We start from the raw sequence: 13,107 nt of genomic DNA on the forward strand, positions 1-13,107 counted from the left end.
GTGAGATGTTACCCACTCTTCCACCAAGGCATTTGTAAATTCCTGGACATTTCTGGGGGGAATGGCCCTAGCCCTCACCCTCAGTCCAACAGGTCCCAGATGTGCTCAATGGGATTGAGATCCGGGCTCTTCGCTGGCCATGGCAGAACACTGACATTCATGTCTTGCAGGAAATCACGCACAGAACGAGCGGTATGGCTGGTGGCATTGTCATGCTGGAGGGTCATATCAGGATAAGCCTGCAGGAAGGGTACCACATGAGGGAGGAGGATGTCTTCCCTGTAATGCACAGCATTGAGATTGCCTGCAATGACAACAAGCTCTGTCCGATGATGCTGTGACACACCGCCCCAGACCATGAAGGACCCTCCACCTCCAAATCGATCCCGCTCCAGAGTACAGGCCTCGGTGTAACACTCATTCCTTCGACGATAAATGCGAGTCCGACCATCAACTCTGGTGAGACCCTGTAGCGCTGTCTTAGGCGTCTCACAGTACGGACATTGCAATTTATTGCCCTGGCCACATCTGCAGTCCTCATGCCTCCATGCAGCACACATAAGGCACATTCACGTAGATGAGCAGGGACCCTGGGCATCTTTCTTTTGGTGTTTTTCAGAGTCAGTAGAAAGGTCTCTTTAGTGTCCTAAGTTTTTATAACTGTGACCTTAATTGCCTACCGTCTGTAAGCTGTTAGTGCCTTAACGACCGTTCCATAGGTGAATGTTCATTAATTGTTAATGGTTCATTGAACAAGCATGGAAAACATTGTTTAAACCCTTTACAATAAAGATTTGTAAAGTTATTTGGATTTTTACAAAATTATCTTTAAAATAGTGTCCTGAAAAAGGGACATTTCTTTTTTTGCTGAGTTTATATATATATATATATATATTCATTTTTGGCTTTCAGTTTTCGGCCCCGAGTGTCCAGAATTTTCGGTTTCAGACAATAATTTTAATTTCGGTGCACCACTAGTGCACAAAGGCTTGTTTTAGTTTTTCAGTCTCCAGTGTTTTCACTCGCATCTGCATATCTTAGCGGATAATGTGATGTTTAGTGTACTAAATTTGTCAAAATAGTCAAAAAAAGGTTGTTGCTCCCTAGTGCTGATTCTGTGAAGCATCGTGAGGTGCTTTTTTTTGACAGTATCTCACCGGTCTAAATTTAAAGAGTGGGTGGTTGATGTGAAGCAATGGAAACTACTTTGAGTTGTGACAGCCAACAACTGCACAACTTGAGCCTGAACTGATTTTTACTCCAACTGACACTTACAACGGTTGTTGTTCTCCATCTGGATCGCTCGTTTGAAGCAAAAATCCCATTATTTTTTTTTTTTCCATAGGGGAATTGATTTTTAATAATAAATATAAACCTTTAAAAACAGACCTACCGTGAGCTCTGAGGTTGTTAAGCGATGGCATATTTCTCAGTTGAAGCCATCAGTACATATGATATTAACAATGTTTAATCGTAGAATTTGTGGTGAAGAGCTTTACAACTCATGATCCTAAAGGAAAACTTCCACCAATGAGAGAGTCGGGGAAAACCAACAGCAGAAAACAAACCCATTTAAATCAATAGTTTTATATTTTTCCATCGTTATTAACTTAATTATGTCATTAATAATGCTTTAGGGGATTGTAGGTTATTTCCACATTAAAGGTGCGCTCAGTAATTCTAATCCAATAAACTTTTTGTCAAATTCTGCAAATATCTCCTCACAGTCTGCTAGCTGTCCGTTCTGAAAAAAAAAAAAAAAAAACCTAGTATTTGCACAACCTTGGCTCTGTAAATGGGACAAAAACAAAGTGGATCGGACTGTTCCACACAACACTACTCCAGCCAGTCAGCAACAGGGGGTGGTTCTTGCATGTGCACAGGATGGGGGGTGGGGGCAGAGCGAGAGGGTAATTCATTAGAAAAGCGACGGCAAATCTGGCTGATGCGAACTTTCTAAACTCCAAGGAGGAGAAATGGCTGAGAAACAGACCAAGAGAAATAGGTCAGACGAATATAAACTAAAAAAGAAGGATTATGATAAGTCGAGGGCTAGGAGCCGCGTCAACATAGGCGAGGCTTTTCAGCATGCATGAATTTGGGGTGCGGAGCTTCCAAAGGAGCACTGAAGGGAGGGGTGTGTTTGTTTTGGCAGTTGAGTTTGAATATCAATAGTGTTTCACAGGAATCGCTGAGTGCACCTTTAAGTACACTGTCTTGTATCTTTGTATTTTTGTCCAATTTTCAAATAAAATTTTTGCTTCAAATCAAAGTTTGTAATGTTGTGATTCACCTCGGAGCTGGTTGAATTGGTTCATGGATTAGAACTCTTTTATGATGTACTTCATGAAATCCCTATGGAAAAAACAAATGGGAAAAATTCTTCCGGCACCAAGACAGCTGAAAAAGGTGGCGGGCACTGTTGCGCTATATTGGTCAACGTCTTTTAGCTAAATACATTCACAGGTCAGAGTTCACAAAACTAAAGCAAAATATGAAAATTTTATGGATATGCTTGCATACACACTCTCCCGTGTTCATATGCTTATGAAACAGAACACAAATCTAGTGTGACCGGCCTTTAACCCCTTGACCCTACACCTACACCTAACAGAACCTTTTGCCATTTTTAGATTTTAATTTAGATTTTAATTGTGCCCCTTTATTAAGTGGTTTCCCTCCCTGAGGTCCTCACCCCCAATGTAGGTCAATTCAGGTTCTACTATTTGGTCCCCATAACAGAATCAGAAATTAATCACTTATAATGGAAGTGAATGGGGCCAGCCCATTAACGCTAAAATACACACAAAGTTTCAAAAGTATAGCAACAAGACAACATTATACATGTTAACGTGATTTTAGATTGATAAAATAAGGGATTTACCACTGTTTCTGTGTTTACCAGATTACAGAGCTTACATCGTCATGACAAAAAAGTTTTAAGATTGGATATAACTTTACACAGATAAGATTAATAAGCATTTTTTTCACCCTAAAATCATGTTAACATGCATATTGTTTACATCTTGTGACTGTACTTATGAAACAGTGTGTATTTTAACGTTAATGGGCTGGCTCCATTCACTTCCATTGTAAGTGCCTGACTGCAAACATGATTTTTGATTTTTTATATTTTTATCCCCTTTTTCTCCCCAAATTTTAATGCCCAATTCCCACTACTTAGTAGGTCCTCACCTCAATCCGAGTGGCGGAGGACAAGTCTCAGTTGCCTCCGCTTCTGAGACAGTCAATCCGTGCATCTTATCACGTGGCTCGTTGTGCATGACACCGTGGAGACTTACAGCATGTGGAGGCTCATGCTACTCTCCGTGATCCATGCACAAATTACCACACGCCCCATTGAGAGCGAGAACCACTAATCACGACCGCGAGGAGGTTACCCCATGTGACTCTACCCTCCCTAGCAACCGGGCCAATTTGGTTGCTTAGGAGTCCTGGCTGGAGTCACTCAGCACGCCCTGGATTCAAACTCGTGACTCCGGTGTGGTAGTCAGCATCAATACTCGCTGAGCTACCCAGGCCCCTGATATTTTATTTTATTTTTTAATAAATGAGGGACAATGCACATTTAAAAAAACAAAGAACAGACAAACAAAAAAACATTTTTAATCAACATTTTGTCACAAATACTTTTAATTGAGCTTGACTTGTATTGAACATGGGACACTCCATTAAAGAGCCATTTCTCCTTGATCTGACCCTTAAAATACTTTCTTTGGTGAAGAGATGGATCTTAAATCCAGGTGTAAACACAACCATTAATGTGAAAAGAGTTCGGACCAAGCAATCAAACCAAGCTTAAAAGCCATACAAATTTATCAGATGTGATAAGCAAGTCATGCAAGGCTCATTTTACAAGTTCCCATTCATTTTCAACAAAAAGGATGTAGAATATGGTGGAAAGGTTTGACGTCAAGCTCAATGGCACCCTTACATCAGACAAAAATATATGGAGAGAAAAGAAAGATCTCATGAAGTAAAACCTGACGTAAAAGCCGCTTATGATCCAAGCCTGAGCATTGTGATCAATATACCATTGATGTAACAAAATGATGCTCAGTTCAACTTCAGGTAACACGTCAGTTGTGTATGAGTGCTCCGCCTCAGCAAAAAGATTCACTCTGATCATAAAACACACCATGACTCATGTCTGGACACAAACACACACATACACAAACACACACAGGCTGCTTCTCGAGAGCTGAAGGACGGCCGTTCATCACACACATCTCTAATGTCGCTTTCAAGTACATATGAGAAGCGTATGTTCTCTCCCATCTCCCATTGTCAGCAGAATGTGTGTGTGTGTGTGTGTGTGTGTGTGTGTGTGGGCAGGTTTAAGTGGTTTATGAGGACTTTTTTTTAGGTTACAAACTGGTAATTACAAGGGTATTATGCTATAAATGTGGTTTATGAGGACATTTCTAGTGTCCCCATAATTCAAATCACTTAAAAAACATACTAAACGATGTTTTATTGAAAATGTAAAAATGCAGAAAGTTTTTTGTGAGGGTTAGGTTTAGGGGTAGGGTTAGGGTTAGGGGATAGAATCTATAGTTCATACAGTATAAAAATCATTATGTCTATGGAGGGTCCTCATAAGGATAGCTGCACCAACATGTGGGTGTGTGTGTGTGTGTGTGTGTGTGTGTGTGTGTGTGTGTGTGTGTGTGTGTGTGTGTGTGTTACTCACAATAAGTGCCGTGTGGTTCTTGGTCCGGACTGCTTTGTGAAGAGCAGTGATGCCATCTCTGGTCCTGAAGTCCAGGTGAGCTCCTCCATTCTTCAGAACTTTGATGAGCTCGGCACAACCTTCGAGCTGCGCCGCCATGGTCAACGGGCATTCTGGGCACAAACAAAAAAGGGTTTTGAGGACATAAATAATCTTGTTCTGAACTTATTTGGTGCATTTGAACATTTCAATTCATTTCAGTTTCTTTTGTATAGCACTTTTCACAAAACCTATTGTTTCACTGCAGCTTTACAGAAAATAGTGTCTTATTTTCTTATTATTATTTTTGACATCGAAGAATAAATATTCTTTATTCTTATGATTTTCCATTTATAATAGTTTTTCTTACATCTGTCCATCATCCACATTGTCAATAATGTTAAGAGTGGAATGGGTTTCTCTGTGAAACAAAAAAAATTTTGTTTTGCCAAATTTGCACGCTACTCTTTTCCATACAACAAAAGCTTACAATGATCAGTCGCAGTAAAGTGCCATCCAATGGCACTTAGCCGTTCAATAGCCTTGTGTCAGGAACTAACCGAAATTTGAAGTCGCTGTTCAGTAAAATAAAATCTTCCCCTCTGCTGTAGCACTCTTATTTGCACTTGGGTCATTAACAAAAAAGGTTGTCCAACACTATAAAAAATGAGAAATCTTCAAAAAATAATGTAATGATTTGAATAATGTCAAGAGGTTTAACCATTAAGGTTAAACTACGTATTTAAATATGTGCCTTGCTTCTTGAATACATGTGAATGTGCACAACTTGTCAAGGATACAAGAACTGCATGTTGTTCACAAATTGCTCAGCTACTATCTCAGAACAGCCCACCGCCAATTGTGAGGTGCTCCACAACCCAGAGGTCACTTTATCTCTGTTGCTAGCAATTACTCATGTGAATACAAACACATACTCGTTCATTCCTGTCCATTGACATGGCCAGAGGTCAGTCCATGCCAGTTTCAAACAAATGAATGAATAAATTTGAATAAGTAAGGCAGAATTTGCATAGAAGGTGATCTTGGCTTCCTAGCATGCACTGGAGAGGTCAGATGATTGAACCACAGTCATTAATGCAGAACAGTCTCTCTTTCTTTATCTTTCTTTCAGTCTAACTAAAAACTGGATGCAAAAATGTATCTTTGTTGTAAAAACTACTTAAATTATATAACCAGATAACATTAACGGAGTGTCTATTTGCACCCCAGTGTAAATAGCATCTGCCACACAGTGCAGCTGTTTGCACCCCGATAGTCTGGTGGAACCAGAGAAATATACGACAAACTAAACAGTAGATGTCGCTGCAGTGGCGTGGGGGTGAAAGGTGGTGTTTGAATGTGTTCTGCTGTCCTAGCAATAGCGGATTGAATCTGTGTTCATTCCCACTCTTTTTCCCATTCGATTTCCTGTTTCCACTCTTAATACCATGGTGAAACTATGGTTACTGTAGTAAAACCACGTTTTTTTTTTTTTCTAAAGTAAGGTTAGGGTTAGGTTTAGGGGTAAGGGTTAATGTAGTGTGCCTGTGGGACTCTAAATAAACACAATAAACACACTGCAGTGATGCCCATATACTGTATGTTATTATTAAATTAGGGTTGGGGTGCAAATAATATCTGCCACTATTTGCACTGGGGAGTAAATAGCATATACCATTATTTGCACCAAGGTGCAAATTGCATCTGCCTAACATTAAATGCTCTACCTCCAAGCTTTTCAAAATGACTGACTGAAAATGATACCTGAAGACAACCAAATTTGGTTCCCATGGATGTCTACCATTCCTAAACAGCATGCAAGGGTGTTTCAGTCCAAATTCAGCTGCTTTCCACAGTTTTCCTGAGCAACCACTGGGCAATGCCATGATGATTCTAATGGCCTGTTTTCTATTTCTGGTCTCGAGACGCCAAGTAAAAACTGCCAAAATGAGTGATCCAGTGGAGAACATCAACCACTGAAGTGTTACTTGGTGTAAAAATGAATTTCAGGCTCAACTTGTGCAGTTGTTGGCTGTCATAACAACTCAGAACAATTAATTATATCAACGTAACTAACCTTTGACCATCTCTTCATGTCATCTACACACTCTGGTGAGTCACTGTCTAAAAAAACAGTCATCTCGACTCTGTGAAGTTTCGGCATGTTTTTTGACAATTTTTACAAATGTAATACCTTAAACATTACATTACTCGCTAAGAATATACGCCGATGCGAGTGAAAACACTGGAGACTGGAAATTGAAAACAGTCAAATCGTGGAACATTTCTGCGTTCAGGAAAATGGTGGACTGACAGACTCAAATCAAAGAGATAAGAGATCAGGTCACAGCACCAATTTGGAATTTTGTCCATTTGTAGGAGAATGCAAGCATATAGATGACCTCAGTGCAAACATACTTGGACTAAAAGACACAAAACTCAAAAATTGAAATAAATAAATGGGAAAAAATATTTCATAGGGTCAAGAAATAACGCTAAGAGATCGGGTCACGGCACCAATTTAGAATTTTGTCAACTTTGAGGAGTATGCAAGCATTTAGGTGGCCCTTAAAGCTATCATACATATACAACAAAACAAAAACAAAAAATCTTAATACATAAAAGGGATTTGTTTTTCCTAGGGTCAAGAGACAACCCTTTTAGGAGTACACTAGCATATTAATGGCCTCAAAACTAACAGATATGGAATGAAAAATACAAAAAAAGAACCAAAAATAAAAATACCAAAAATAATCATACTAAATAAACATACAATTATTTCCTAGGGTTTAACAGAACTGAAACACATCAAATTGCACACACAACTGACTTAAAGAAAGATGTTAATGAATAGGGACTTTTGAGTACTATGGGCTCCACAACTCGCAGCGTAATGTTCATATCACTTACCTCCGGTCTCTGGATCATGGAAGTTTGGGTCAAGCCCTTTCTCCAGAAACTTTGATACCTTCTCAATGTTCCTTTGCTGCACATATTCCATAAACTTCTTCAAGTTAGCCTAAGGGAATGAGAGGGAGAGAGAGAGAGAGATATTGAGAGACAGACAGAGAGAGAGAGAGAGAGAGAGAGAGAGAGAGAGAGAGAGAGAGACATTGAGAGACAGACAGAGAGAGACAGAGAGAGAGAGAGAGAGAGAGAGAGAGAGAGATGAGACAAGCTGAATAATGCAAAAGAAGGATAAAAGCAAAAACAGGCGAGTTTTCCCATGCGGAAGAAACAAGAGATGGAATAAAACTTCACTGAACCCCACAGTGAGGACTTAATTTTAGTTTTGCAGTTAGAGCCACATAAAATCCATCACCAAATCTGTTGAAATAGCATTCTTGATCTATAATTCATAAATTAATAAGATACAGTATTAAGAAACAATATCTTTGTATTGTTTATATAGAAACAATATTTCAAAATGTACTGAACAACATCTTCACAATTCTATTTCATTCTATTTCAACAAGGAAATCAAATAGAATATTTAAACAGATGGACTCTAAAACCCCTCAATGTGTGATTCTATTATATCGAAACTATCATAAGAATCACAAAATTTAATTACAATACCTTTTAACATCAGTGTCAATATTAGTACAGACATATTATGTAAGCAATAATGTACAGTCACCCGGTCATTAGCAAAATACCTAAACAGGACTGTTTACATGGATCAAACTCCACCCACAGGAATTATGTCAGTAACACACAGAACAGAAGTTCTACTGCTAAAAGCCTAAAAGCCTAAAAGCCTAACTTTTTAGCTCAAATAACACATATTTTGTCCAGAATTAACAGAAGCACTTTAACAACAATATGATCTGCACATTTCTGCTTTCAAACGCTCTGGAATGCCGTGCCCCAATGACTTCAATTATAAGTATACTAAAATGCGATTTATGCTTGTTTTTACAACTGAGGGATGAGCTGAAATTATTGTCTGTTGCGATTAACAGTATGCCTCAGATGCTATCCATACATTTGAAGTTGTTTTGAAACCGGGATATTCCTTCCCGAGGGAGGAACACAACACAGTACAACATAACATAACATATAACGTAACATATAAAATAACCTCATGAAAATGTGATCTCATGAGAATTTGTATGTATTCTTATGAAAAGTTTGGTTCTAGGTCTAGTTTGGTTCATTTTCGTACATTTACATAGATAACGAAACGTGTATGTATATATATATATATATATATATAATTAATTTTTTATCCCCTTTTCTTCCCAATTTGGAATGCCCAATTCCCACTACTTAGTCGGTCCTCGTGGTGGCGCGGTTACTCTCCTCAATCCAGGTGGGGGACGACAAGTCTCAGTTGCCTCCGCTTCTGAGATCGTCAATCCGCGCATCTTATCACGTGGCTTGTTGTGCATGACACCGCGGAGACTCATAGCATGTGGAGGCTCATGCTACTCTTCACGATCCACGCACAACTTACCACACGCCCCATTGAGAGCGAGAACCACTAATCGCGACCACGAGGAGTTTACCCCATGTGACTCTAAATTATATAATATTAATAATGAAATGTATAATATTGACATAATAACAGCATCTAAAACGTCATAATTTTACGTGTTAACACCTTTAGAAATGTATTTACGTGTACAGTTTCAATCGATTAATATTAAATTCATGGAATTTATCAGTTAATTGCATTGCATTTTTAATTAATGAGATTAGTTAAATGATAAATGCCATCATATTTATTTAACACAGTTGATTTATTTACCTAATTTGACTTTATAATGGTTTCATTCAGTTCTGTGTGATTTCTGTTGCCCTATTCATTGCTTTAAAGGATTATATCAGTTTAAACAAGACTAAACTTTAAAATGTTAAAATAATTAAACATTTTATAATCTTTCAATCATTCATTAAGCATTTAATTTTTATTTTGTTTGCCATGGGACACAAAAGAAGTTTTCACAATACGCCAAAATATAAAATAACCCACAAAAGCACCATAAAACAATCATATTTAGTTAAAAGAGCACCCAGTTAAGTTACATTTATGCATCTGGAAGACTCTTACTTAAAAGCTACTTACAATGCAATCATCATGCACATTTCATCCATTTGTGTGTTACCTGGGAATCGAACCCATAACCTTGGAGTTGCAAGCTCCATGCTCTAGCGTTAAACATGCAATTTTTAGAATAAAATGCCATTTACTGAGTCTGAACATCCAATATTATGTTTTTTTTTTTTTTTGCATTTCATAACAGCAACATAATTTAAAGTTCCACTGGCTGTGTCTCGTTTCGAAGGCTGCGTGCTAGGTAGGACACGTGCTTTGAAGGCTGAAGTATACCGAGTGTCCTCCTTTAAACAAGCCTTGTTTAAATGAGATGGGCTTCATAGGACAAATGGAAACATAACGTAACATTGTTGCTATGACAGCACGCCACTCTTTAACAAGCGCCAGCGCTTTGAGTGAGAAGGGAACAAAGTCCTTCTGGAAGGGAATGCATGAGGTACATTTCAGGAGAGATATAATGATGTAAAGAGAAAAGAAAATAGATTTTACAGGTGTACTTTTAGTCTAATACTTTATTTTATTATATATTAATATAACTATACATATTATATACTCTGCACCCATCTACTTCAACTTGTGAATTAACATTCCTTGCGTTTGAACATCATATTTATGGGCAAATTGGCATTTTTTTTTAAAAATTATTATTCTTTTTTTTGACATTTCCGTTGAAGCAAAGAATTGTGGGTTGTGAGTGCCCACGAAGGATACACCTCATGCATCCTCCGAATTCCTGTGAAAGAAGGTCGCATTCGAAGGCTGCATTCAAAGTGTCCTACTCACTTTTCTGAAACGAGACAGCCTCGATGACGTATGCGGCCGACAAATGCGACCTCTGGAGGACACAGCCTTCCAAATGAGACACAGACACTGTAACGAGGAGGAGGATGTGGCCAGGCTGTAACGATGGACGCCCGGCACTCAACGAATGAGCCCAATCAGAGGGAGAGGGATAAGGACAAGCCGGAGGTTCCAGTTCGAGAGAGAGAGAGAGAGAGAGAGAGAGAGAGAGAGAGAGAGAGAGAGAGACATGGCTGCTGTGTGTGTGTCTGTGGGTTTATGTTTGTTTAAGTTGATTTACGTCATTAAAAGTTTATGTTGACTGTTCTGCTGGTTCCCGCCTCCTCCTTGCCCATCCTTTACCCGTTACATCCACATAGTACAATATGACATTAATATGACTGTATATATGCTCTTGCAGCCTGTTACATAAAACCCTCACAAGATCAAGGCCAGCCAAACACACACACACACACACACTCATACCTGTCCCCTGCCAAAAGCAAAGCAAAGTGTGTGGGTTGCTCACCATGTGTGGAATTAGCTCATATCCCGCATCTTCATCTACATGATCGGCATCAAGTCATCACACCGCCCTGATACCAGCCCGACACACATGACCATCTGAGCTCCTTCTCACACACACATTCACACATGCTCGCTGCAGCTCCTCCTTTCCATGCGGTGAATTATAGAAACTCATTCTCTCTATCTATCTGTACTCTCTCACTCACTCTTGGCCACTCAAACTGTTGTTATGGAGATGGATACAAAATAATTTTTGCAAAGAGAGGTAGTGAGTTGTGTGTGTGTGTGTTTGTGTGTGAGGCGAGCGTAAAACCTCTAGTGGATATTTGATGTGAGTAATCTCATTGGATGAAGGAAAACCAAACAGCTTTTCTGTTGATTAACTTAGTGAAGAACAATCATAATGCAATATTACAGCTCTCTTTCTCTCATTCTCTCTTTGTTTCATATACTGAGTATTATTTTCATAGATCTTCCACACTAGAGTACAAATACTGCCCTGCTTGCAATGAAATCTAACTCAATTCTATATTATACTGTAGATCTCTTCTCAGATGTCTCATCACTTAGTGGTGGCAATACATGGAAGTTGCATGTCTGACAGTGTGGCATGATTGGATTATGTTTTTCTAAATGACATTTTTTCAGATGCAGGACAGAAATTTTTTTATAGAACACAGCGTGAGAAGGAGTTCTAAAGGGTGTTTGTCCAATCTTTGGTCTATCTGTAGAATTCAGCTGAACTGGAACACTCATCATTCACAAAGTTCTATTCATCTCCTGTTGCTTGAATATGTCTTTATTAAATATGCTAGCCAATTTCATGTTGTAAATTGCAGGAGGTCTGATGGGCTCTGACCACCTATTTAAGGCTTGAACCCCCAAGCCCCCCCCCCCCCAAGCAACAAACCACAGAGGTTAAATTGTGCTAAATAGATGCTCACGAACACAAAATGTCTTCACCTGAATAACTAACAATAGCAGTAGACTCAAGAGCTTTCTGTCACGATCATTATGTTGGCTTGACAAAGCCAATCAATCAATCAATCAATCAATCATCTATCTATCTATCTATCGTGGTGAACAATCGGACCAGATGACATTCCAGGAGCCAGTTTATGGCAGAGCCCCTCCCTAACTGTCAAGGCAAAGAAGAGTGGCTCCATTTTGACTGGATAGTGGCAGGACCAACACAAACAAATGCCAAGCACAGCCATCAGATAAGCTGCTCGGACAACTACCAGATAATTCAGAAAGTAAGGCCCCAGACATTCCAACATGCTGGAAAATACTTCTCATTGGTCCATGAGTGGTTTCTAAGCAACCTCTCAAACCCCCCAACCTAAGGTTTGCCCTAAGAGGTGAGAAGGACCATAAATATTCTTCAAGACCTCTCGAAGCAGCATTAACTAACCATGTTGCAAAAGATGAAACAAAGAAGCCACAAAGACAAATCTTTACACACAAATTTTACTCCTAACATGGACACCAACTGCAATGCACATCCACTCCATGTTTGTTCACAGAACTGTTTATGTAAATTGCAGTTGTTCAGTTAGCACAATAGTTCACACAAACGGAACTATGGTGGTATAAATTAATGCATGCGTAATATTTAATCTTTCAATATCATGTTTGGTCTCTATACCTTCAGAAAAATGCCATGAGTATTTTTAAAGAGGTTTGGAAAAAGAACAATGCGTAGATGAAACTTTAAAGACTTTGTTTTAACCATGTACTTTAAAATATGCAAATGTTCCACACAGAGAAGGGAGGGTGACCCACACTGTGTGGGCCCCATCTGATGTCAGAAGCCAATCATAACCCTGAAACAAGAAGTGCCAAACTGAAATCTTCTCCTCATCAGAAAGGTATAAAACTATCCTCCGGATGACCACACCTTTGTCCTGAGTCCCTGTCCAGAGGCTCGTTAACAGGATACACTTCTAAATCACCTTTATCCTGAGTCCCCGTCCAGAGGGTTGTTAACAGGATACACTTCTAT

At 39.1% G+C, this 13,107-nt stretch overlaps 1 protein-coding gene across 1 annotated transcript in view; it reads right to left on the minus strand.

Moving 5' to 3' along the window:
• The window catches only part of LOC127416675 (SH3 and multiple ankyrin repeat domains protein 3-like), a 286,289-nt gene that overhangs the window by 167,491 nt on the left and 105,691 nt on the right, over window positions 1-13,107 (minus strand). The window contains exons 4-5 of the mRNA XM_051656158.1: window positions 7,643-7,751; window positions 4,715-4,866 (exon numbers count right to left, since the gene is read on the minus strand). Coding sequence (XP_051512118.1) covers window positions 4,715-4,866; window positions 7,643-7,751 — 261 coding nt within the window. The remainder of the gene's footprint in view (window positions 1-4,714; window positions 4,867-7,642; window positions 7,752-13,107) is intronic.

Source organism: Myxocyprinus asiaticus, chromosome 26, assembly GCF_019703515.2.
Source record: "Myxocyprinus asiaticus isolate MX2 ecotype Aquarium Trade chromosome 26, UBuf_Myxa_2, whole genome shotgun sequence".
NCBI classification, from domain to species: domain Eukaryota; kingdom Metazoa; phylum Chordata; class Actinopteri; order Cypriniformes; family Catostomidae; genus Myxocyprinus; species Myxocyprinus asiaticus.